Source organism: Labrus bergylta, chromosome 9, assembly GCF_963930695.1.
Source record: "Labrus bergylta chromosome 9, fLabBer1.1, whole genome shotgun sequence".
In the NCBI taxonomy this organism is placed as follows: domain Eukaryota; kingdom Metazoa; phylum Chordata; class Actinopteri; order Labriformes; family Labridae; genus Labrus; species Labrus bergylta.
In genome coordinates, this window is record NC_089203.1 from 5736602 (window position 1) to 5763857 (window position 27256).

General features: G+C 41.4%; 2 protein-coding genes across 3 annotated transcripts; one reads left to right on the forward strand and one right to left on the reverse strand.

The window, feature by feature from the left end:
• Window positions 1-497: 497 nt before the first annotated feature.
• Window positions 498-18726, reverse strand: micu3b (mitochondrial calcium uptake family, member 3b). Of its 2 annotated transcripts, XM_020629726.3 has the most exons (15): window positions 18323-18726; window positions 16315-16462; window positions 13585-13616; window positions 13340-13418; window positions 10531-10578; window positions 10337-10419; window positions 10156-10227; window positions 9167-9208; window positions 7314-7409; window positions 6684-6772; window positions 6309-6480; window positions 4099-4207; window positions 3332-3489; window positions 2816-2884; window positions 498-1640 (listed from the first exon to the last, which is right to left on the reverse strand). In XM_020629726.3, the coding sequence occupies exons 1-14, from the start codon at window positions 18581-18583 to the stop codon at window positions 2816-2818; spliced, it is 1458 nt and encodes a 485-aa protein (XP_020485382.1). In that variant the 5' UTR covers window positions 18584-18726; the 3' UTR covers window positions 498-1640. The 2 variants fall into 2 exon arrangements, with proteins under 2 accessions (XP_020485382.1, XP_065814893.1); XM_065958821.1 differs by lacking the exon at window positions 7314-7409.
• Window positions 18727-18876: 150 nt separating this feature from the next.
• Window positions 18877-21316, forward strand: fgf20b (fibroblast growth factor 20b). Its single transcript, XM_020629741.3, has 3 exons — window positions 18877-19691; window positions 19913-20016; window positions 20210-21316. Exons 1-3 carry the CDS (start codon window positions 19403-19405, stop codon window positions 20453-20455), a joined length of 639 nt encoding a protein of 212 aa, XP_020485397.1. The 5' UTR covers window positions 18877-19402; the 3' UTR covers window positions 20456-21316.
• The last annotated feature ends 5940 nt before the right edge of the window (window positions 21317-27256 follow it).

Consider the following 27256-nt stretch of genomic DNA (forward strand, 5'->3'; position numbering starts at 1 on the left):
ATTTTAAAAGCAAAGGCGTCCATTTATTTTCTGTTCACTTAACAAGCAAAGTTATCAGATGAAGTGTGTTTAATGTAGCCGTAACCAAATCTTTTCTCTATATAACAGGAATCTTCACAACCCTTTAGAGAACTATGTGATCTTACCTGAAGAGGTTCTGCAGAATAAGAGTAGGGAAATATAAATGATTACCCTCCTCAATGAATCATTTAAAGATGAAACTTCTGATTAGAGTGTCACTGCCTCAGCTTCATAATGATTAATACTGTCAATGATTTGCCTTCAGGTTTAGAATTAAGCTGTTAAATGTATTCTTCTGTGGCCCTGCCATCAGTCCGCTGTCTACACACAGAAAACATAACAGCAGTTTGCTGAGTTGGTTCAGTTCACCTGTTCTGAAGCAGTGAGAATAACAAACCCCAACACAGCAGGAACACAGTTGGTAGTAGGTGTGTGTTTATGGTTGAGAAAAACAACAAATATATCAACAAGGCAAATCTTTTAAATGTTATTTATTGTGACATATCATCATGAATGCACCTGCGCTCTCACACGAGTGTAACAGTCAAAGCCTGAATGACAAAAAGCGAGACGTTTCCAAAACTCTACAAGAGGTATAATAACTAACACATGATAAAATCTACAACACAAATAAGTCTGCTTTAGAATAAAGACTTCTGGTTGATATTAAAGCATATTACATGTTGGTAACTTCACTCCATCTTTTTAAGTACTGAATTGCACTTACAGCAAACATTGTAGCAGGAAGCAGCAGTAACAAGGTGCACAGCAGGAGAAGTTAGGGATCCTCTTTAGTGTGAGCTCTTCTTCACAGAGCATAAAGGGAAGGCCTTTCAATGGAACACTTCAAAAATGACAACAATTTAGGCTAAGTGTCCCAGGAGGGGAACAAACATATGGCTTCAATATTCTGCATATTTATTTATAAAGAGGACTTAAAAATAGCACTTTTCTGTACTAGCCAAGAAATGATTAACAGTGTTAGCTGCCTGTAGTTAAACAGTGAGAAAAGCCACCGCCTGAGAGAGTTTGTTCAGGCCTGCTGGCTCTTAAGGATCCTCCAGGATTTCAGCTGCAGCGCTTTGGGAGAAAGAAAGAAAGAGGAGGGAGGAGGGGGAGCAGTGTCCTGAGCTGATCTGTGCAGGGGGGCTGCAGAGCCGCAAGAAAGACAAAATATGTGAGAAATGCTACCGTCGCCCACAACCCGGCTCAGGACAGAAGGAGAGTTAGCAGAGCTGCTAGAAGACCATCTTGGACTTTTAGATCAATAAATAAAGAGATCCCAATCTAAAATGTATAAATATATTTACAAATAGATGAATAAATAAATATTTAAATATTTTACTAAGCAGGCAAAAGCACTTCAGCAAACAAATAGTTCTGATTTAGAGCGCTGCTACACTGACTTAAGTGAATTGTCTCTTCAGGTTTATGTTTTTTTTTTGTTGATTTGACAACTTGCAACAGCTCCCCATTAAGCCGACCTCATCCTGTTTGTGCCTCATTCTGTTTATTTCAGAACTTCTAATATAAACCAATTCTTCAACTCTCCCTGTAGAAAGCACAGTGAGGCGCAGCTTGTCCACTTTGTCAGACATGCACTGATGATTGGATTTCACCTGTTGACGAATCAGAGAGAGAGAGCGATCAAAATGTGTATGAACAAACCTTGCTGCCATTACATACAGTGCAGACAAGGATTCATTCTTTTAGAGTCTTAGTCGTTTCTTTCTTTCATATTACATGACAAAGAGTAAATACTGAGTGGCAATAACACCTCCAACCACAGAGAAACAAATAGTTCTGCAATGTGCAGAAAAAAACTGCAGTGACCAAAGATGTGGTTTACAGCCTGCAGACGTCAACAAACAAAAGTGTTTTCACCTCAAATAACTACAAACTAATGACTTTAATTTGAAAAAAAAAAAATGGAATGGTCGCAGAGGTTACACAATGATAAATAGTTGTAGAAAATCCGATTTACTTTTGTAGCTCATGCTGAAAGTTAGAACATTTTTTAATATCTAGTAAATACAACTGTCATATGTGTGCAGATAGAGTTACAGCCAGTTAGCATGGCTAACATGCCCTCATATGGCACATTACAAACACAACCTGCAGCTTACACACATTGGTTTCAAGTGTAAATTAAGATACATAAAAGATGTTTTTTATCACTCTTAGGAGCTGTGGGTATAGGTGGATTTTGTTCAATTTGGACCCAGCCAGGATAGCCAAGCTGATGTGTAGCTTATTGAAAAGACACATAGGAGTGGTATTTATCTCTAAAGCTTACTCCTGGCAGAGCAGAAAATATTTTACATTATAAAAACAAGTAACACATTTTTCAAATCTGCACTTTTGTAATGATGAAATTCTCAAAATAATGCCGCCAAACGGAGGATTTAAATTTAACATTTTTTATATCTTGTGCAAGAACACACAGATTTTCTTAGGTTTATCAGAGAAAACTCTAGCTCTTTCCCAAGAGGTGCTCTACCTTTGAAACATGCATACGGCTTTGAACTGCACCGCTCTCTGCTCATGTCTGCAGACTAAAGCTGGTATCGAGTAGCATTAGATCAGGCGTTAATATTACAGTGTAACTCAATGCTTCAGGCGAGCAGAGTGTGGGCCTCAAAACACATGTGAAAAGACTGACTAGGTACTGAGAGGGTGTACCCGAGGAAGGCTGTAAGGGAACAGTTGTTGCATTTTTCCTTCTTATGCTAAACATTATTTGTTTACCTGTACAATTTAACAAAGAGCGCTGACTAAGGGAAACAGTTTGTACCTATTTGGATGAAAGCTCCTTCTTCATGCAGGTTCTAAAAGAGGTGAACTTCTCCTCCACTCTGGCACCCTGTGAGCGTGGGAGAGAGAGGGGGATACTATGACACATGGCGTCCACTAGATGGCAGTATTATTGCATAATCATTACTCCTCTCCATCAGAGGTGAAAGATGTATCAGTAATGAATAGTAGCAGAACTCAAAAATTAACAAGTGCTAACAAGATGTTGTAATTAGACTACTGAAGTAGCAAACTCTGTTTGACAATAAGCATGTATCTCTGTGCTCAGCATCAACCCACATTTGCCCCACTTGACTTTACATCCATGTGTCATGCATCCATCATGACAGATTAGACATAAAGAAGAAGCTGACTATCACATCGTCCAGTACTGCTGTAAAGTCCAGACACCTCCAAGCTACCTTCCTTCTCATCTGTCCTCAAGCAGCTTCTCATTGTTGCCCACAGCTTCAAAAAAGAGACATAGAAATCATCTAAACGATCACTGCTGTCTCACCCCGCCACCACGGTGCAGCCGGTCTTTCATGACGCCAATGAACTCCTTGTGGCTGAGTTTGTCGTCGTGGTCCTCATCGAAGATCTTGAAGACTGTGTTGACCAAGTGATGGGTCAGCTTGATGCCTGTAGCCACATAGACCGCGCGAGTGAACTCCTCTGTGAAAGGGGAAGAGAAACATGTGATCAGGAAAGAGGCGAAGTCAGAGTTTCTAAGACACCAGCAACATTAAATGACGTGGCAAAATAGAGCTAAGCTTTGAATCAATTCAATTACATCAAATTAGACTTTGAAAGGTGACAAATTTGTGTCTGGAAGTTTCATTTAAAATGGCCCATGATGTGAGCTCCATAATAAACTTAACTCAAGAGTTAGCTAGTAAATTGAAAACACGATTAATTGTCTTCAAAACTTCCCTTTCTTGTTGAATTACACACAAGTCAATCATATCCATTCGAGTTAAAAGGATTTATTTCCTAATTCCAACAGTAGAGTATGAGCTCCTTGATCCTAAGTTAGCAAAAAGTCACCTGGAAATGGATACAACACATTTATTGATAAAAGTAGTGCCTTTGTAAAAGTGATTTTTATATCTTTGTGAAGTCACTTCTGCGTCTCACATGGATTCACATACATTTCATTAATGTCACCAGCAAGTGAATACATGTACAGAACAGGATAGAAGTATATGTCACATTTTGAGAAAAACTAAGCAGTAAATGAACGTTTTGAAAACGAGTATGTGACTACAATGTGTGAGACTTCACCTTGACCAACGGAGCGGTGAGCGAAGTTGTACATTTGCATGGCGATGGTAAAATCCTCAAGGTTGTTTAAGAACTGGAAGAAGGACCTGAACTCCTCGAAGGTGATTCCCTGTAAAGAGACAACAACAATAAAGCAAGGCCTTGTATTTACAAAAGATAAAGCTAATAAAATGCAACATGAGAAATGATGGAGCGGCATAAAAGACACTGCTACACGTGTCAACACTCAGCAAAGGATAGTGCTACAATTCACACAACACATAATCTGCCTCCTTTCATCCTGAGGGGAATCCTTTAGTGTGTGTGGGACCTTGAAGCCATCACATAGATAACACACCCAAGCAGACAAAGTATACATTGCTGGATTTTCCCTGCGCATATGGACACGCTGAGCTGTCAGCAGCGGGGGAGGGGGGGGAGGATTTACCTCTTTTGGGAAGAGGTCAGGTCGTTTGCAGACTTTTCTAAGGCAGATTAACCTGATACTTAAATAAACAAAAACAACAAAAGTGATGAATCCTAAAACATCTCAGCCTTGGCTGATGACTCAAACACTGAGCCTATTGATCTCCACTCAACCATCTCACAGCTACTAGCTCCTTCTCTCGCTGGGGCTACCCCCCCCCCCCCCCCCCCCCAACAGGCAACGCACACAGTGGAACAAATGGAGTAATGACTAATCTGTGACGCTTTGCTGTTTTAACAAGGTGAGGGCCATAAAATATCTCTTCGCCTAACGATGAGACCCACTTGATAATCAATGGACATCTAGCAACAGGCTACTCAAGGAGGCTGAGCAACGGGTCAATGTACAAAGAGGAAAAACCAAATAAAGCTACATTGAGGATGCTTCACTCAGCAGCTTTTCAGAAAGAAGAATCACGAGCCAGTTGCTTCTATTCCAGCAAAAAACACTAACGCTAACATCCAGGAGAGATATGTGTGAAGATGTGTGCTGTCGTACTCTTTATTAAGTGTCTGCATGACGGCCAAACAAGCAATTTATCTCTGATTTTAGATTCTAAACTTTGTTCATTTGAAAAGACAAAAGGCTCCTTTAGTGAGCTGAAGGAAGAGTTCAACAACGGATCAACAAATGTGACACATTGTTTACTTCCCTGAGCTTTAGAGGGGATTTGTTTACCTGGTGAAGAGCTAGCTTACTGTATTACCGGTTTCAAGTCTTTGTGCTAAGCTAAGCTAATAACCGTGAGACACTTAAATACACATTTATACACTGAAACCTTGATAACAATCTACCCCTTCTATTCCTTAAAGGTCCCATATGGTTTTATATGCTCTTTAGTGTGTTTTCCAAGTGTCCTGTGCATGTTTAGGAACATCTATGTGCAAAAATTCAAAGTTTGCGGAAACGCAGCTTCTGCTACCTCCTCCTGTTAGCTGTAGCATTAGCTGCATGTAGCGCTCGGTTCTAGCCCCCCTCGAAAAAAAATTGTCAGTGTGGTGTCATTGTCAGTGTGAGATCACTGATCTAAGCCCATTGGCTCGTTGTGGCAAGCCCAGCAGCTCATGTTGAAATTTCAGAGAACCGTGCTGAGCAACTGACCAATAACGACAGAGCGGATCGGCAGACCAATCAGAGCAGACTTGGCCCACGTGGGGTCTAACAGTGTGGGCTCAACAGAGTGCAGCTGACGGACTCAGAGTGTAGAGGGAGCAAGGAGGAGCAGTACATGAAAACAGACACTTTTTTAGGACTTTATCTATTATGAACGTACAAAAGTAGGAACATAGATTAAATATATGAACCCCAAAAAGGGCAGAATATGGGCTCTTTAATATGTGTTCAGGGGCGCTGGTGGCGCAGTGGTTAGTGCGTGCCCCATGTATGAAGGCTGTATTCCTCCAGGCGGGTGGATTCGAATCCGAACTGTGGCTCCTTTCCCACATGTCGTTCCCCTCTCTCACTCCCTGATTTCCAGCTCTATCCACTGTCCTATGTCCAAACAATAATGTGTTCAATACATTAACTACATATTGTGTAGTTAATCATTCCTATTTAAAGAGGACTTGATTAATCGCTCCAGCCTGTTTGAGGCCCCCGTTGTTAAAATGTTTTTTGGATTACATCTTAAAGAGAGGCCTTAGCGTTAAAATGTTTAATAGTCTAAACCTTGAATTGTAAGATGAATTGTATCTCTCAGAGTAAACTTATGAAAACATAATTAAAAAAGGGAAAACAAACGCACCTTCTCATCCGGTATGCTGTGGCGTACATTCTCCAAATACCCGCTGACATCATCCACGTTGGTGTAGCGAAGCAGGATCCGAGCAAAGTCCTCCTCGCTGATGGTGGGCAGGCCCTTGGAGTAGGAGAGGAACTCTATCTCAAGCATCTCTGTCTGCATGTTGTCCATGAACCTGGAGGAGCGAGACAGAAGTCAGCTGATGACAGGAAATGCCACCACCAGGACCGCACGCCCAAAGGAACACTTAAACGTAGTCACAAACTAAAGCTCTGAAGGGTTTAGCTGTTGAGGGGTCGCCGTGTTAGGAAAATGATTAATGGCCATATTTCAGATAATCATCATTTATTTAAGAGCAGACCAAAGGTTCAGACTCACTGGTAAAAATCTTCAAATTTCAACTCGGCTTTGCCTTTTTTCCCAAAGAAATGCACCAGCAGCGTTGTCTCTGTTTTGTCGTTCACATGCTACAAGAGGGGGAAAGAAGTGACAGAATTATGAATCCTCATCGCATTAACTATGCGTCTGTGTGGTGAAATCAATATTACAACACAGACTGCACAACTACTTACAGCAATGATTCACACAATTGTTGAGTTAATCTGCTTAAAATCTCAGTTTGAGATTTTAAGTTACAAGTGTGTATCATAGTAAGATTATGTAAACACCATCAGTGACATACTACCTTGAAGGCTTGAAGCAGAGATGTTAGTTAAAAGCCATACCCAGATTCATTAAATAATTACTCAAAGTTAATGGTTAATTTTTCCACTGAGCCTGAAACTAAACAGAGAGGCAGCATTTCACATTTCTACATGATACAAACATGTGCCATGCAGAGGATCCATGAAACATGCTACAGGAGAAGTATTGAGGGAGCGCTCTCTGAGAACTATCACTGCTGACTCAAAACATAAAGAATATAAAACTCTTAAGATAGTTAAAACCTAGTAAAGTGAATTGTTTGAACAAAATAATAAGGAAGGATCTTAGTGACGACGTGGCTACCTCGGTGAGATCAGAAAACAGAACTTGACTCGAGCCACGTCTGAGAACATCCCACATGCCCTGGGCCTCCACATGCCGGCTGTCTTTTTTAAGAACCTGTGGCAGCAATCGAATCACAGCTGTTAGAAAGACAAAATGCATCTGGCAACATGTTAGTAAAATACAAAAGACACATCGAAGACAGACCCAGAGACTCCCGGGTTTAAAAGAAAGTAATGATTAAAATGTTGGTGCAGCAGACTCGGTACGGAGAGACAGATGGGCCAAAAGTCAGAAACTGGACTGAGAGGTGTGTATCTGAGAGGCCCCTCGTGTGCCTGCTCTGCAGCCATGCATGCAGCCTCTTGGCAGAACATTAGGCCAACACAGCTAGTACATGTCCAAAGCATGCAGGGCGTGAGACCTGAGGGGTGTTTCATGCCAGGTTAACTATTGTAACTCAACCCACAATAAATCATCATTTGATGCTGCGCTGTGAGGTCAGAGCCGGTTATCAGACACTTTTCATCTACTGGTTTGAATGAGCTTCAGATCCATTTTCAGAAACAATCTGTGTCTCTTGTCTGAGGTTGAAGGTGTCAAAATAAAAGATAAAACAATTCAAGCTAAACAAAAAAAAAAAAGGAGAGAAATATCCCTTGAATATTTGTTGATGAGATTATGCTCTTTGGTTTCTTTCCAATAAACCAATCGTTTAAATCAAAACAGTTCAAAGTGCTTCCTTTGGGATGGTGTAGGACAAATGTAACTACAGCTACACTGAAACACAACGATCAACAATATCCTGTTTGGAATTGATGTCATGTAGAAAAGGATCACAGGACAGACTTTAAAAAACACTTGCATATCTACCTCCGTGTAATAATCTAAACTCTGTTCTTGCCTCTCATTCTCATGTTTCTCAAGTCGAACATCACCGTACTGAAAAGCAACATCAATACACAACAAACCAGGTGCCATCTTAAGCCCAGCGCGCTTCATTTCATAATATTTATTTCTCGTTTCTTTCATCCCTCAAGCCTGAGGGCGAATATACGAGACAGCTGATGAAACAGCTCTTCCTCTGCGCCTTGTTGCTTTTCACCATCGAGAGAGATTTACGACATGATTCCACAACTAATTATGGAACAACTCTTTAATGTGCCGCCCTGTTCCCATCTAATCCCATGAAAAGATCCTGATGTACTTGTAATTAGAATACACTTGGGAAAGCCCAACCACAGCACTGAAGACAAGTCTGGTTCACGTTTCTGAAAAAGTTCAACTTTTGAACTTTTTGCTGGGAAGATACAAAGAGCAGGGCATGGAGGAATCAAAACAAAAGGCACACCTAAAGAAAGTCTTTAAACACTGCTCTCTCTCTCTCTCTCTCTCTGTTAGCTCTTCTACGTGTGTGTTAAGAGCGTTTCCCTGCATTACTGTCCTCTCTGAAGGGCATCTTCATGGTCAAACCCATCACAAAAGGTAACGTGAGCCCAAATACCACTCCTCAAGTAACTGTAAAAATAAAACATGGGGGTCTGGCTGAAATGCTGTCAGTTGGCAGGTAAGAGCTTCTTGAAGTATCGCCCAACACCGACACACTTTGGAACATGAATTATCTTCAGTGCCCGCCCCCCCCTTCACCACCACACACACATACACACACTGAGATATTTGAATCTGGATGAATGTGAATGTGGTTATTTTGTGTTATAAGGCATACATATGAGAGGTCTCAGCCTCTCAGATACATCTGTGTTTTCTGTTCAAGTACACTATGCAAAAATGTCAGGGTAGGAGGAGTGCATGCCAAAAATACATGCAGCAAGCCGAGCAGTTCATTTGTCTTCAGGGAAGAGAACAATACATACACTGTGCGTCTGCGATTTGGGACTACCGTACAGCTGCAGGCTCTGAAACACCAAAAAGGGCAGAAAGAGAAGATTCATTCATAATTCACAAGAATGTTTAGAGCAGGAGGATGGTTTGAAATGAGCTTTTAAGTTATCTCATAGCCTTCAAGTAGCCTAAATAAGATGGGAACTTCCAGAGCTGAGACTCTTATTCCCGTTGTCAGCTCTGTGAATGATGTTCATCGTGTTAACTTTGTCATCATCTTTATTTCCCAATCTAGAGTGCTCTTTTCTAATGATCTTTTTGAAGGTTATACGGGCGTCAGATTAATTCAAGACGGTCCTGAGATGCTTATGTTTGTCCCAGTGAAATAAGCTCCTCCATGTTGTGTTTGTGTGATAAGACCTCAAAGAGTTGCTCTTATCGTTCCATTCAGCTCTGCATGTTTACATCCACCTGCATGCAGCACAAGGCAGCCCTACAAAGATGAAAGACTCAAGGCATGTTTTACCCTGCATGACCACAGTCACCTCTCTGCAGCCGGTAGTCTCTCCAGGAACATTGCAAGTGTTGCAAGAAAAAAAAACCTCTGACAAGCCTCAGCTTACTGTTTTCCATTTTGGTGAGACACTTTACTGTTTCCATTGATCTTGTTTCTAAGGGCAACAGGTAGGTGAATTTTTAATGACAACCCACTTATAAGAGCTGTGTATACTCCCTGCCCAGCACATAAAAAACACAACATTTCTGACAACTTAATATGGAGTAGAATTGAGCTTCAAAGCGAGACACTTTGACCTAGACTTACTCAATGAATAACATTTTAAAAACAAGTCATAAATTAGGGGAAGTGCAAATCTGTAAGAACTTTATGACCAGCATCACTTTACAACAAGCATATTCTTTTGGTCCATTGGTAATATAAAACATTGCAAAGTCTAGCAGCCGTTATTAGACATTTAAAAGCAAATGCCAGAGGACAATGAATGAAAGCATTTATCCGTACCTGCTGGTCAAGTCTCTGCACGTCTTCACTAACTTCTTTTTTATCCTTTTTCTTACGGAAGATTTCTTCCAGCTGAGGAGAGAGAGGATAAGTTATTATGCATCCTTTTAATATTGTGAGCAAGTGTATCTCATCATATCTTTATTTTCTAACATCTGATTTCTCGAGGATATGCACGTACCACCAGAAACTCCCTTTTGTCCACCATTTCATTCCCATCTGCATCGAACATATTGAAAGCAATCCTAAAGCCTGCGCGGGGCTCTGAGATGAAACAAAGGGAGTCACATTCAACGGTCACCTTTTAATCTGTAACTCATTTTCTGTAACTTCAGTCAGCTGAATGATGAAGTTTAAGTGTTGGATGATACTCACTTGTTAGAATGCAGAGCAGGAACATGTACTCTGTGTAACTGATGACACCTGGAATAGAGAAAGACTTATCAAGCTAAAACTAAGATGGGATCAAGGAGCATTAACCAGTTAGCAGAAGATTTTTACTGATTTTTAGTATCAGGCGTCAGAGATGAATAAGCCATCCAAAGAAACGTTGCACGTCTTCAGACTAGAGTAATTTTCTCGGCCTGACTGATAACATCTTAAAAGGTGCCTTTTACTTCATGCTTGGTGTTCCCCTCACACAAACAAAGGCTTTACAACGGAGATGACCTATCTGGACACAAACCCAAACAAATTTAAGGCCTACGGCTTCTGATCGTGTTTGACTAACAAGGTGTAATACATTCTCAAGTGATCTGTCACTGATTGAGAATAGCCGATTCAGGTTTTGTGTTGCATCCTTCAGCTCCCTTTGTTGTGTGACACAGAGAGGGAAGAGTAAGTGTCAGGAGACATCTCAGCCGACTCAGGAGGCTTCTCCCACCCGACTCTGAAAGCATTCCCAAGCTTTTGTTTGCTCGGGGAGATAGAGAATCGAGCGCAGATAGTTCTGGGTGACTGCTCTTGGTGTTATGGGAAAAGAATTCAGGTACTGGGTTTTAGCTTCAGGGAAATATTTCCAGAAAGAAGAAAACTCAGTGGAAAACATACAGAAAATATATCGTTCTAGCTCTGCTTCTTCAGTTTGTCTTGATGCTTGTGCAAGCATGCCGGTGGTATAAAGTGAAACAGACAAAATAGAGTACAAACTAAGGTGTAAAAAGGAACATTTTGATGAGTGCAGTTACACAAAATGTGTCTACAAAATCCCATGACTCAGAGCGCCATTTTCTCTCCCCAGCTGTCTTTGTTTGGCAGGTACGGCCCTATAATGACAACAGATCTCTACCTTCAAAGCCTTTAAAGCTTAAATGGGTTGAGGAGAGAGAAAAAAACTTTTAAGATTCCAGCCATGTTTCACCAATACCACACACCTTCAGTGCTGAAGGGGGCCACCCCCCCCTCCCTCTGAGCCTGTGAGCTCAAGTAGATGTTGTTAGACAATACAAAGAATTCCACAGAAACACTTCATACAGAGTGGCAGTCCTGGAGATGTAATCCAATGCCATTCTTAGGCTTCATAATGTCCGTAGTGATCTGGGGGTGGCCAGTGGGACATGTCTTGACATAGCTGGGTTCAAACAGCTCCCTCATTCTCTAAAGCAATGCTTTGTTCACAGATCAATCCAGCCCTTTTCGTCTGACAAAGCCGCAACGTTTAACAGCAGGATTAAAAGCCCCAAATCCCAGCATTGGCACTTAGCAAAAGCAACTGAGGAGAAAGCAGAACAGTGAGATCTGATGCTCCACTGGCTTGCAGGACCCACTGAGCGGGGAGTGTGCAGGTCCAGGTGGGAAAGTGAAAAGATCTTCTCTGACTTTATTTCTCAACAACTTGACATTTGCAGGTTAAACACGGAGACAGATTGTAAAAGATCCTGTCAGAGTCCTACCACTTCCCTCTCAAAGCAGTCAGGATATAAGATAAGGAAAGTTACTCTCCATTATTTTCATTATCAAAACAACTGATACTAACTTTAGTTTGTTTTATCAATCAGTTAAATTTGTCTATCAAGTGTCAAACAAAAGTCCTTTTGACCAAAACACCAAGTCAAATTCCTTGTACGTGCAAATGTACTTGGCAATAAAACCGATTCTGATTCCCTTTGAAGACCGATAGAGTCATTTCTCTGTAACAAAAAAGCTCAGTTAACTATCATATACATCAAAGGAAGAAACACAAATACAAACATTTCAGCAGCTAGAATTAATAATAATTATGTATAATATTGTAAATTTAACAATTGACCAAAAGATTAAAACTTCGTTTTTAAAAATAGGTATTATTCATGGTATATTGAAAATAAGAAAACATGAAAAAGGAGGGAAAGCATTCTACACCTGAAGATCCTACGCACAATTGAAAGTTGGAGAAAGGTACAGATTCTTCATATCTCTATAAATACACAAACTGTCCTCAGAGGAAGATGTGGTCCATGTAACACTGTTTGAAGATAAAACGCTACATGAGAAGTTATGGTGGTGGACCCGCAACTGTGAAATGTAACTCTGCTGGTAGCTTTTTAGCTCCAGGGACAGATTTTTTCCTTTGAATAAAGTTTGTGTATTTAGTTCAGAAAATAAAGCATAGACTTGTTTCACTTCTTAAACTTTCAAATTTCACTACAAAATCTACATAGTGCTCCTTTAATATAAGACTTAATTTTTATTGTCTATGCGTGCAGAATGAGATCTAAATTCCTAAAAGTATTCTAAATAAAATGAAAATAAATTGTGTTGCTAATTCTTGGGGAAACTTCAAGGCTGTTTTAACATTTCACTCTGAACCCTCGCTCGTGTAGCCTGAGGAGCTGTTTATTTTTAATGAATTAACTGACACAGGTGTTACAGAGCTTACTGAAGGGGAATTCATACTCTCCCTATTATTAGTAACACTGTTTGCATATTTATAAGAGAGAGCATGAAGGATCATTTTGTTTACTATCATGGACCATTCCCTCCGTGAAGGTTACTTGAGAGTAACTCAGCAAAAAGTTAGCAGACTGATGGAAAGATAAGATAGGATTTACAACACACTTGCTGTATTAGGTTAGGGAGGTTTATAAGCACAACAGAGAAAGCTCTGAGTAAGACACGGACGTGCTTTCAAAGATTTAAAGCATAAAGGGGAATTACTTTGATTCTGTGGCTTTATGTGTCGAGCTCTGTCAGCTGAGTTACCTACCTCGTTCACGGAGATTTCTAAACAAATTAGATGATCCCTTCCAAACAGGGGGGGTATCAGCCAGCATCTTGTCTAACTCCTGAGAGAACAGAAGACAATCCCAAATCCATTATTCAATTCTAAGTCCCGATAATCACACAGTAATGCAACTTTGTGGGCATTACAGTAATGACAGAGGTTTGTACGCAGATGAAGAGGAGATTAAGTTAAACAGCATGAAGTACTCTGATGACAGAACAACTTACCTTCTTTGTAAGAGCCTTCCATACTCTCCTACCTAAAACAGAAGAAGATTCACAGTTACTGGAAGGTATATGTCTGACTTGTTATGTTTTAATACTGAAGTCTATAGATGTAGAAAACAAGACAACAGGCGTTCAAAAACACTAACGCTATTTGTCTCTGTGAGCGCATTCCAATGGTCAATAAAGTGTATGATAAGGTGGACGCGTTGTAAAAGAATATGAAGGGAAAATCACATTAACAGCAGTGATAATAACCCCTCACTGACACGTTTTAGAGCCTGCTGTTATGATTGTCATTAGATGGCCTGTGAGGTGTCTGAGTGAGCACGAGGAGATAAAGGATCCTATTGTCCTATTGTGTAGAGGGAGAGAGCGTGGGGATTGATATGCGGGGACACACAGGTTGGACGCAAACCAGGGCCGCAAGCTTCGAGGACAGCAGCCTCCATACATGGGGCACGCAAACTAACTGCTAGTCCACCAGCACCCTACCTGCTGTGCTTTTCATGCTCTCTCTGAATGTTTCATAACCAGCAAAGTGTCTGGATCTGAAGTTCTGACTACACTGGTTCACACTCGCACCATCATATACTTCTTGTATGTATTGATAAAATGATCATTGATAATAATGGCCAAGGCCTTTTAAATATCTACAGGAATGGCGAAAACAAATGTATTTTTACAGCCATAATAACCATAAAAACTCTTGTTACCATACTGAAACGCACTAGGCAGAGGAATGTGACATGTGCTATGCTAATATGCTAATGCTCCTTATTTAACCTCCCTTCTAGATGCCAGTGAAGCCATGTCAAAAACATAACAACAAGCTACACGCCTTATATCATCATCAATGCCAGCAATCAAGTCTTATCATTACCTTTATGACCAACATGCCAAGTCGTTCGGTCTCTCTGGGTCTGTGCGAGTTTGTTGCCACATAAATGAGCCATAAAAGTGAGGTTGCTGGTAAAGATTTCTATCTTTATGCAGGTGTTATGACTGAAGCTGTTCAAGCTGTGGCTTATTGTCCACTGACACTTCACAGGCCCTCAGAAACAAATAATGTACCAGGAAATAACCCAGGGACCTTTCTCATTCTGAACCACCAGATAAAGGAGCAGAGATTTATCCGACTACTTGATGGAAAAGTAATTAAGCAAATGGCTGCTGACAAATTAAGTAGGAGTGAAGCACCAGCAGTGCAGCAAACAGTCTTTATAAGGAATAAGAGCCTAAAACCTTCTGCTAAAGAAATGTTGATAGCAAATGTACTGAGTAACAGAACTCTCTTATAGCCAATAAACTACAGAACAGTTCTGCGGGGCTCAACATCCCTCGCTAGTTATTCAAATCGAGCTCAGACTGCCACAACTAGCAGTAAGCATCAACATAAAGAAAAGTTCATGTGGAGAAATTTATGAAGGCTATGTATTAACTTATATTACTTTTAGAATAAATGGTGGCAAGCAAGCGAAAAATAATTGATTTGATGCATTTATGCACTTAGTAAAAAATGAAGTCTTTGCAAATTCTTCGGCCATGTTGTTTCCACTCAATTCATCATGTTTTAACTGAGTTGCAAAATAGTTAGTACAGAAAAGGGTAAGGTGAGTCTGTGTTGATGTTTCCTCTGGCATGAAAACACAAAACAATATCAGAAGTGCTACAACAGAAACTGTTTTAATCTAAATGAAATATGTATGAAAGGTGGAAAATGAGCAAATATGTACAATTTAAAGGTAGCGGAGTCAATCAATCAATCAATCAACCTTCATAGCGTTAATTCATAACAAATGTAATCTTAGGACCCTTTACTAAAAGAGCTGGTTTATTGTTTTGTTACATTGCTATTATTATTGCTTATTATTGCTGTTTTTGTTTTCATGTAGTTGATCGTGTTCTTGTTTTTGTTTACTGTTTTACTGATGAGTGACGTGAAAGGCGCCCATAAATAAAATGCATTATTATTATGATTATATTATTTACTGAGACACAACATTTATCCACCATGAGCACTAAGCAACATTTAGCAAAGTTACAGTGGCAAGAAAAAAACTTCCTTTAAGAGCAGAAGCAGACTCATGATGAACAGCCATCTGCGGAAACTGTGCTGGGCTCGATACGTGGGATAGAGAGAGACGGATGGAGACAAACAGAGCAACAACAACAACAACAACAACAACAATAATTTGTTGATAACGACGACTTTCAAGATGGTTTCTATACTGATTAGAGCTCTGAACAACTGCTGTCAATGTTGTGCTTTGCCTCTGTGTAATGCCTGTCAGCACCTGTGTGTCTGATCGTTTGATCTTACTGACTTTGTTTCCTCTTTTCTAGATCCTTGCTTGTGTTGTACTTACTCTCTGATGTACGTCACTTTGGATAAAAGCGTCTGCTAAGTGAATTGTAGAATAATAAATAAAACAGATTCATGGCTACAATGGCCGTGATAATACTGAAAGTATGTACAGTATTATCAGTAACATCAAAGTATGATACATGACTGATCAATGTGATGTCTACATTCACAGTTATAATGACAATAAAATGAGAAAGACTGATTCATCAGTTAGTAAAATGTTGCTGATCGATACTTGTGTCTTTAAATTCATCTAAGAATTGACTGTTCAAACCCTAAACATGAGTAATCAATAACTGCTGCTCTGTTCCTGTAGAGGATGCTAAGAGTTATGGGAAGGCGCTGAGTAACAGAAGTGCACTCACTCTTGGGTTCATTGGAAGTGATGGACTCGATGAAGTTGAGTGGCGTCATGTAGAGCTGTCCTTCGTACTCCACTGAACTAAACAGACGAAATCTGTTTTCATAGGACGACATGTAAGCGTCTCCATCATCCAGGCCATAGCTTCTAGCCTGTAAACACACACACACACACACACACACACACACACACACACACACTCATGTCATATTTGAAATCATATCAACATGATAACATAGTCATAAAGCTTTTTATGGAATCTGCAGAAGTTGTTCTTGTCACGAAAAGGCCGTACTCCTGTAGAACAACAAAGAGGCCCATGGTTTAATTCAGTAATGGGGCACATGTTATGTCAGCTTTATTTTTCATCCCTGTGCACCAGATAATGTCCCTACAACTGTTCAAACCAGGCCAGATCAGAAGGCTGGACTGGTGAGGACAGAATGGATCTCTCTGTCAGGTGGCAGTGTGCCAGGTCTACTGGGCACAGAGCAAACACCAAGGGAATGTGTGCCCCCCTCTGCTTAACCATTAAACCCCCTCTAACCACCCCCCGCCTCTCATCAAGTGTCAGCCCCTCCGCCAAGTCCCAGTGTCCAGTTTCCTGTGTCCCTGGATTCCTGCAGCCTGTGGACACCAGTCAAGGTTTCTTCCCTTCGACTAGCACTTATGGAACAAGGAATCTTGTGTAGCTAGAAGAGGACAAACTAGACTTTGTTTACATGGCTAACGTGTTTGTTTATATCCCCTGTGATCCATGAACATCTTGTCATCAATGTCGACACATGTCTGAGCTACAGGGACTGGCTGCTGAAGCGCTGGTTTACGCACTAATGAGGCCGTACACTGGGCAAGAAAAATACCTCTCTGCCACAGTTAGGAAGAAAATCAGATAGTGCTGGAAGAATATGTGTAAAGGCTTTTTATTAGAGCAGGAGTATTTGATTTATAAAATAAATGTATAAACAGATTAATTAGTAACACATTTTGCATCTTAATCTTCTTATAACTGATCAAGCTATTTGTTGGGTATTATTATAAATGCATGGTTTATGTCCTTTATGTCTTATATGTTGGTTTGTAAATAAATTATTGAATTCAAGAAGTCTTGCTGAATTTTTCCTCCTTTAACACTTCTTCCTTTTCCTTTTGAAAAAGATTGAGCCAAAAACTCGTACTATTTTGTTCAATTAACTGTCCAAACCAACCCCCGTTTTCTAACCAGCAAAGACAAATCAAAATGACGAGCCAGACGTTTCTCCTTATGAATGACATACTCACATCCAAATTGTTGACGATTGTCTGAAGAAGGACAGACAGACTTTGTGATGAATCACTTAAGCTCACTAAAGCTCTTTAAAGCCCACTGCTTAGAGCTTCTTTATTTGTTTTCTCATATTTATCACTATCAGTTGAATATCTTTTTTTGAAGCTGATGGTTGAACAAATCAACTGGGGGATGTCACATTGTCACATGTCACAAATAACACTTGAAAATTGTGATGTACCTGTAAGAGATGTTACCTGGACTATAATAATTGATAGTTTAAATCCAAAAAATATTTAAATTAAAGATCTCATTACTTGGGCCCTTAAATATGAAACAATGACCATTTATGTAGTTGAGTTCACCTCTGTAGATAAAACTCAAGATAAAGTGTGAGGAAACGTCATATAGTCTTGCCCTATAGGCTTCCCACAGCGAAGTAATTTGAGGAATAAACGAAATACAGCACAATGTAAATGTGACTGTTCTCTCTTGCGTTAGACTGACACCATCATAATGAGACTTTACACAGAAAAAGCAGTCAACTACAGCAACTGGGTCACATGACCTACGAATACCACTTCAATTTCAGCACCAAAGGTCGGGGATAGCTCCTCATGACGACACATTAACGTCTCTGATGGCTAATTATGTCAGAAATGCGTAAAAGGCTGCAGTTACGTCATGAGAAAGGATTCAAATTAAAACAGCCTAAACCAGCGGAGCACCAAACGTCACACTGTACCTTATCGGTGGCAGAAACTGATGGCAGCGCCAGATGAAAGAGTCGAGCTTCGACATGGCTCTTGAAGCCGGAGCGTCTGCCGTCAAACGAGCAGCAGTAATAATAAGCCGCACCGACGGCCGCGGCGGTGACGCATGCTCCGGCTGCGGTTACTTTCAGCGCTTTTGTCCCTTTGAAACATGTCTGTTGTTTCCGTGTCGTGAAGGTCCCTGTTTTGGAGCTGTGAGCGAGCGAGTGGATAAGTCTTCTCAGGGCAGCCATGGCTGTTTACACTGAGGTGTCGTGACCGATAACACGCAGCGTAAGGCAGCGCAGAGCATCGCGAGAAACGCCGTGGGTATTTCAAGGCGCTCTGGGATTAAAGGGCGCCGATTCATGAAAGTGAAGGAAATGTTGAAATCAGTAGATAACCATCGGAAAAATACACTGAAATTGTGTGTCATATTTCGCTGGTTTTATATAAGTTGATTGTAAGCATATTTGGGTTCAGATTTAATGTGAATTTTGAGTGTTCGACTAAGATCACTGCCCACCATCGACCCTCTCCCCCCCGTGTCTCTCGTGTTATGCTTTGAGAGAAGGGGGGGGGGAAATCCTTGCCAGGGCACGTCTGAACTGTGACAGCCCCGCCCATCAGTAGTCCTGTGCTTTTGCACCTGCCTCACCACCCCTGCCACTTTGAGCGCAAACCCTCCTGGAGCTCCTACAGCTATACCTGCACTGCAGCCCTCACTACTGAATCCTCTTTTTCCTGGGTCCCCCTCCACTGCTCCACTGAGCCATCTCCGTCCGCCGGGAACAGGTATGCAACATGAGGGCTATCTGATCAGCGACTGCAGCCCCCCCCCCCAACTGATGAAGACGCAGCGGTAAAAAAGAGAAATCGGTGCCGCCAGAAGCCGAGATTTCGTGCGTGTTTCTTGTCAGGAGAGAGAAATCCGCGCATGTATTCCTACATGCGCTAAGTAACGAAGGAGGTGGACATGCAATAAGTGACAGTGGCTACCAGGTAGTCTACTACGCAAGAGCTGCTCCCTCCGGACCTCCTCTCTGAACTTTACCCGCTTTGGCTTTGACGCGATGGCTGCTGCTGCTGCTGCTCTAGGGGAAGTTGGAGGTGTTTTGCACGGCATCGATGGTGTCGCACAGGTCGGGTCCCATTTCTTCCTGACCCAACTTGGTGACAGTCCCACACTTCTAGGGGAGCACCTTATCCCCGGGGACAGGCTCTCCCGGAGCACCGTGGCGGATTTAACGCACCTCAAAGGGATTCTCAGGAGGAGACAGCTATACTGCAGAACGGGCTTTCACCTGGAAATACTTCCGGATGGCACAGTGCAAGGGACGAGGAAGGACCACAGCCGCTTTGGTAAGTTAAAAAAACGGAAGAAATAAAGAAATTAAATAACTAACTAGAGAAAAGTAAGACTGCCAAAGAATGAAGCCTAAATATCCTGTTAAAATGTAGGCTATGTATTGTGCCAAAGAGCTGTTGTCAGGATGGCATTTTTATATTTTTGTGCTTATTTGAATGAAAGTCTTTCATCTTTGTCAAAATCTATACAGAACAACTGTGTTATTCTTCTGTAGGTATCTTGGAATTCATAAGCCTCGCTGTTGGATTGATAAGCATAAGAGGGGTGGACAGTGGACTGTATCTGGGGATGAACGACAGAGGAGAGCTGTATGGATCCGTGAGTACCATATTTCCTCATTTGTGTTTTTCTAAAAACCCATTTTCTGACCATGTGATCACCGACCAGATGGTTCTCATGTAATGATTTGATGATGTGAGCAAGAGAAGTTTCAAAGCCAAAAAAAAAGTGAGTTTAAAATTCTGCAACATCAGCATCAGGATTTCTCTGATGTCGTGCTCTTTGTTTTCAGGAGAAGCTCTCGGCTGAATGTGTCTTCAGGGAGCAGTTCGAGGAGAACTGGTACAACACTTACTCCTCCAATCTCTACAAACACGGAGACAGAGGGACCCGTTACTTTGTGGCGTTGAATAAAGATGGGACACCAAGGGATGGGACTAAATCCAGGCGGCACCAAAAATTTACACATTTTTTACCCAGGCCTGTGGACCCCGACCGTGTGCCAGAGCTGTACAGGGATATCCTAGGACACAGCTGAGACTTGGAAGCCTGCTCCAGTTCAGGAATAGCTGCTAAAGCCCTGTCAGGCAGGGAAAACAGAAGAAAAGAGGGATGCAGGCGTGAGGATGTGGCCGGTGCAGGCTGGTAGACAACAGCCCGAGCAGAAGGGATAAAGGCATCGGGGGGCCTCTTATAGGAATGCATAAACCATCTCTCAGCAGCCAAGAAGACAGGCTAGAATGTCTGCACACTTGTCATGAGGGAGTCGTTTGTTTCGGAGGCCGGATGACCCTAAAATGTACCTGCGTGGAATAAGAGACGAATGGGAAACGGAGCAAAGTAGTGGAGAAGCGTCTCCTCTGGTCAGATGGAGTCGTCAGATGATGTGGGTCAGCCATGTCAGTCAAACGTACTTTGTTCAGAAGGACTTTGAAGGAATTCTGTTTTTTGTTTTTTTAACCTGTGTCTAGACTCATTTGAAAGGTAAAAATGTAACAATTTATTTATTCATTTTAGATTCATATATTTATGTTTTATATTTATTTATTTGAGAATATATATTTTTACAGTTAGAAACATGCAATATGAAAACCACTAGATCCTGTACTGATTATATAAAGACTGACACTGTACAACTATATATTTTTATCATGATAAGAAGCTGAGCTAATGATAAAGTGTAAAAATCACCAGAAAAAAAGAAACATATAAGCGTCATGTGGAAACAATCACCACATCTGAAATGCATTTTGTCACAATGTGGCAACTGTGAATCCATTTTTTTATTATTCTTGCAACATTGACACAATAATGCCCCTCAAACTACTCTTGCTTGTGTTACGAGATAAAGTTCAAGTCGACAAACTCACAGTACAAACAATAAATTGCTCAAATGTGATTAGATTCCTTCTTTTTTTAAATATATTTGATCAGTCGCTCACTATGTGTCTGCTTAAAACCAATGTTCGCTTAAAGCAGTGGTTCTCAACTAGTCCAGCCTCAGGACCCATCAACAACTCCTTGATGAACAATCACAACATAAATATCTGATATTTTTCATCCAATCAGATTTATCTAATAAAAAATTGTGCAGTTTGGACCTCAAGTGGTATAAACGTTACAGAACAAGGAACTGGAACAAAAACAAGAAGATTTAAAAAAGGTTTTCATAGACTTTTTGACACATTTTTATTTTCTAGGCACACAGTCACGACCCACAGAAAGTTTATCTGTGACCCACTTTTGGGTCCCGACCCACCAGTTGAGAACCACTGGTTTAAAGTACACACATTCTTACTTTAACAGGGTCACACTTTTAAAAGAAGATTACTTTACGGGTTATATTTGTTTATCAGAGTTTAAACATATAAACCTGCTTACGAGACCAATGTTGTCTTTCTTTATGGACACCATTACGCCCAGAGAGGAGTCGTAGACCTGATGAACGCATAAAACTTCAAAGCCCTCCGTCCTGAATCTTCTGACTGTAGAGGCCTCTCAACAACGAGATCAGGACCAAACACAATCTGACCTTTTGCTCGGGCCCGTCAACTTAAGCAGCTGTATAAAAATGGAGGTCAGAGCGATAAGAATCAAGTCCCCTATGCTGGCAGTAAAAAGATGGCTGACTTGTTGAAATGTCTCATTAAACAATGGACGTCAAGTCGACCAAGACATTTTTATTCCTGTGATTTACAGCTTCTATCTATTTGTGTTAAAATGTTAAAACTGTCCAAATGATTTTAAACACAAAACAAGAATGTGTCCTACTTTTTCCATATCTGTGCGGTTTCCTCCACGGTTGGGGGAAGATCTGTGTTGAAGCATGAAAGCTCAGCCTGTGATCTCAGTGTGTGTGTGTGTGTGTGTGTGTGTGTGTGTGTGTGTGTGTGTGTGTGTGTGTGTGTGTGTGTGTGTGTGTGTGTATGTGTGTGTGTGTGTGTGTGTGTGTGTGTGTGTGTTATGGCGAGCCAGTGGGGGTGTCTCGATACAGAGAGTCAACACTGCTGCCAACTCTCTCCTGTCTACAGCCTGATACGGCGGGACTTTCCCACCTGCACACCTTGAACATCAACATGCTTCTGTCGTCGATTAATGACAGCATCCCACAGTGTATTATAACCTGCGTGCATGTGGACATCCCCTGTCCACCGGGTGAACACACGCAGGCCTACGAGAACATGAAAGAGGATTTGGCTGCGTGTTTGTGTAAAGGTACTGTCGCTGCTTGTCTTTCTGTAGCTTCATAGAAAAGTTAACAAGCGTGAAAATGATGGACGGGGAGTGTTTCATTCCTCCTATCCCATCGTTCCAAGCTGAGGATCTGAGGTGTGTTGCCACAATAGTTCATCCATGCAAGACTCGAAATTGGTATTTTTTTTTAGACTACAGTGTCAGCACAGGGCTTGTCGTGATCACACATGAAAAGCAGACTGTGCAAATCAAAGAGAATCGCCACCCCCCCCCCCCTTCCCCTCTTTTGTGACATTTTGTAGGTCATCCCTCTGAACATGCTGGAAATCCTGACTTGTGATACCTGATGCCCAGAAGTGATCTTTGGCACTTGTTAAACTGATGTTTTTGGAGTCTACCTTGCCCTAAGACAGATGCTTTTGTTTCCTCCTACTCCGCCTCCTCCAGGTGGTCTGCGGCTCCTCTCTGAAAACACTTAAACCCCTCATCCGCAGCCACTCTGGAGGGCCGTCTCACACGCTTAATGGTCGCTCCCGGACTTTCATCACCTCCTCAGCAGCGGCCTTAAAGGGCTCTCCAGGAAACCCAATCAAGTGTGTGAGTGTGTGTGTGTATGGCATGGGTTCACAGGCAGGTGTGGAAGTCAGTGATCTTCTGTGTCTTTCTTCACAGTCAGGTCAGACAGTGCAGGTGTTTCTCTCACACTCTGATCTCAGACCTGCTGTTTGTCAGCTGGGGATATGACTTAGCAGCAGCAGCAGGAGGAGGAGGAGGAGGAGGGTGAAAATACAGCCAGCTTTGTTGTCTGCCCCCAATTATCAGATAGCATAATTTCTATATTTAGTAGGCTGCTTTGGGGAAGACAGGGGAGGTGCCGAGAAGCTCACCTGTTGCTCTAAAGCCATGGCCACTTCTAAGAGTGTGTTTTCGCAGGGTTGGTGTCTGCAGCTTTGTGTCATTTGAATCCTGCAACTATTGATTTCAGGCTCTTTGTTGTTTGTTTATTCCTTAGTAAATTGCCGTGCACACAAATTATGAGCTGCATTTGTGTTTATAGGGATTAGAGCAGAAGTGTAAGTATAGCGTTATCCACAGGATACTTTTGGGCTTTCATCTGAGTTCAGAGAGTGAGAGAGATATTCTGGGGAGGAAAAAAAATCTTCAGTATATGGTCCCAAATATCAGCCATCTCAGGGGCGTGGCCAGAAGGGTGGCCAGGGGTGACATTTGCCCCCCTAGAAATCCTCAACTGTGATTGAATATTTGCCCTGTCAGGGGTGGGACTCATGTTTAAACCAACTATTAGGTATTTTTTGCAGAAGGCTGCTTCTCATTTTCTCTACATATCAATGTAACATTTTTTTTTGTACTTAAAATTATATGTCAAAACTGTTGCACATAAAGCTCATAAGACTTGTGCATAGGAAAGTAATGCACTCTGTCTTTATTGCAATGAAATTAATTGGCAATGTGTCAGGACCAAAACATATGCAAGATAGTCTGTGCAGGAGTTTGCATGCACTCTTTTAAGAACATAAATCTTCTTTGAGTGTCAATCACAGATGAAGCTAATTTTGCCAATATGTTGTGTTATAAAGTGGATATTACTGATGAGGTTAGAAAGGTTAAGTTATCACTATTCATTTGTATGTGCCACCCCTGCACAAGTCAGTGGTGGGCCACCCCAGTCAAAAAAACGTCTGGACACACCCCTGCACCTATCCTTCCATCCTTCTATTGATCATGTTTTGTGGCATTAAAAAAAAAATGTTTTGCACTTCTTGTGTTTCACTGCCTTTAAGTTCAATCACTTTAGTGTCATAGCTCAGAGGATTTGCGGTCTGCCTTCCACAAGCAGCAATTAGTCCAGCATACCTGATTCCCTGACATCCCACATCTTGAGCTGTCAGCTCCAGTGGAAAATATGCTCCTCTGTTTGCATCTCCATGGAGACGCGAGTAAAAAAACATCGCTGTTTAGGTGTTGTGGGGAACAAAAAGTAGAGGAAGAAGAAGATGCCAATGTGCTGTCAGTTCTATCTCTGAGTTCTAATAAGACACTAGTAAACAACGCTGTGGTGCGTTCGGAGGCCCTGCTTGTGACTGACAGTGTTTTGTTTTACTGAAGGGATGTGAACACACCATACCTTAAGGAGACCGAGCTGAAGAAACAAACACACAGCTGGCATCTGCAGCATATAATACAGCACAAAGGTACAGAGACAGGTTGACAGGAGCTGAATGGGACATGGTTGTAGTTCTTTAAGTTTTATCACATTCAGTAAGATAAACTGACTGTGTAGCTAACAGGGATATGGTTAAATCCAAATGTTTTTTTTATTTATTTGTGCCACTTTATTCTAATCCACTGGCAAATATTGTTATTTTACTTATTCCAGTTATTTAATACTGGTACAGTTTTTAGCTAGTTATGATGTGGTGTTTTTAATTAAAGAAAATCATTGTTTTTAATGGAACTGGTGAACAGTAGCAGCTTTAATCTTCTCCACCTCAGCTACTTTAACCACTGAAAAGAAATGCAAATGCTGCTGAAAATGAAGGTTGATGAGAAGGTTAAATGTGAGTTAAAGCAGTGAATGAAAAAGAATCAAAACTATGAGCTGAAAGAAGCTAAACTGTCCGATACAGCTGGTGGGACCTGTAGATCCATGTGACTAATCACTAGTGTTGAAGTTCTTGAAATCGGCCTTGAGACCACTTTTTGAAGGTCTCTGTCTCATCTCGGAATGGAAAGCATTTTTACTCTGTCTTGTCTCGGTCTCAGACTGGGCGGACTCAGTATTTTAAATCAAGACCGGTCAAGACCACCACTGATAGGCTATTTTTCCAAGTAATTACTGTGATTAGAAGGAAAACGCCTCCTTCTCTCCCCGTGTTACTGTCCCACATGCCCGCTGCACACAAGATGATGATTTTTAGTGATATTTATGGTCTTGGTCTTGTCTCGGTCTCAGAGCACTCCAGTCTCGGGTATGTCCTGGTCTCGGTTAGTGTGGTCTTGACTACAACACTACTAATCAGCATCCACAGCAGACCCTCTGTACCACATGTCACTTAGTTATTCTTGATATATTTGTTGGTCCAGAGTTGACTCCTCTTATTCGGTTTGTAGAATGACAGAATTATAAAAGAAAACATTAAGCATGGGGACTACTTTTTTTGAAGCCAATATTTTTTAATCAAAACAAATTGTGAATGCAGGACTCTAACTTTTAAATAAGCATTTTCACATTGTTGTATACACGTAGCTACTTCTTCTCAAGTACAAATTAAATAAGCCAGGGGTCTCTAATAATAATCAAAGTTAAGTTTAGGGTCCCCCCCACCACCACCACCACCACCACCCCCCCTCACATCTGCTGACCTAACCAGTGTAGGAGTCCCTCTGGAGAAGCCATGTCACCCCTTCCTCTGGCCCATATGTCCACATTACAAAGTCACAAATTAGGTCTTGACATTCGGGCGCTATAATTGCCCCCTGAAAAGCATGAGGCATCAATTAGGCACTCAGCGCCATGACAGGTTATCCCTACAGGACATAACCGCCCTGCTGGACTACTTGGCTGGACTGCCCCACCAGGGCGCGCACACACACACACACACACACACACACACACACACACACACACACACACACACACACACACACACACACACAGACCCATGAGGGAGTTTAGTTCATAGTTATCAGTTTATAGTTTAAAGTCATCAAGTAAAGACAGGTCAGACATAGTGCCACTGAGATTTCCATGATAATATTTATAATCATTTAGATGATAGCTTTGGGGAACACAGTTTGTGGAGGCCATGTTGAAGAGGGGCAGTATAGGTCTCAGGGTGCCGCTGCACTAATAACAGCACAGTCCCCTTTGATTTCCAGACTGAGGTACCGCCTGATGGTTTCTGCTCCCACGGGGCGTGGAGATCGCTAGGGTCACAAAAAAGGTCAATTGGTTCATTTCCATAGCTCTACTTTAAACATTCTTGAAGGCTTTGGAAGCAATTCAATCAGCAGCAAAAACACTGGTGAGCAGCATGGAATCAGCAGCCGGCGTTAACGATGCAGCGTACTCATAAAGAAGATGGATGTGCCCCACAGAGAAATACTACATACACTGGGTGCAGCTCTACGAGGATTATTTAGATTTTCTTCACTGTGCTGACAAACATTAGACCTTACCTTGTTTGAATTATTCAGAGTATTGTGCATAAAATAAAAGAGACATTGGAAAACAAATGCATGCAACGTGGACTTTTTGGATAAGTGGATTTTGCAGGACGCATTGTGAAAAGCATGTTGTTGTATTTAATCTGAACCTATTAACCTCTTCAGGTAAGAAAACATTTGACCTATGTGGTCAACACAGCCCTTACCAATAGACACAAACTCATGAATACTTTTACACAACAGGTCCATGACTCCATTTGTGAAATCCATGTATCTTAATAATAATTAATCTGTCTGGTTTCCAATGCTCTGATAAAAGTAAACAAGAAAGAAGCAAGGCCATAACAGCAGAAAACACACGGAAGACAAACGTCTACTTGCTGTTAACACAAACTGTTGTACATCCAAAATTCTTCAGGGAGCAATGTGTAGTTTCTTTCTTGAATAAAGAGGAAGA

Coding starts and splice junctions, on each gene's coding strand:
- micu3b (XM_020629726.3), bottom strand. CDS start 18,583: ATGGCTGCCCTGAGAAGACTTATCCACTCGCTCGCTCACAGCTCCAAA. Junction 7,410..9,166: donor CCAAATCGCAGACGCACAGT/GTATGTATTGTT, acceptor TTGCTGCCACAG/GTTCTTAAAAAAGACAGCCG. Junction 3,490..4,098: donor TCACCGCTCCGTTGGTCAAG/GTGAAGTCTCAC, acceptor CCCCTTTCACAG/AGGAGTTCACTCGCGCGGTC.
- fgf20b (XM_020629741.3), top strand. CDS start 19,403: ATGGCTGCTGCTGCTGCTGCTCTAGGGGAAGTTGGAGGTGTTTTGCAC. Junction 19,692..19,912: donor GAAGGACCACAGCCGCTTTG/GTAAGTTAAAAA, acceptor ATTCTTCTGTAG/GTATCTTGGAATTCATAAGC. Junction 20,017..20,209: donor GAGGAGAGCTGTATGGATCC/GTGAGTACCATA, acceptor CTTTGTTTTCAG/GAGAAGCTCTCGGCTGAATG.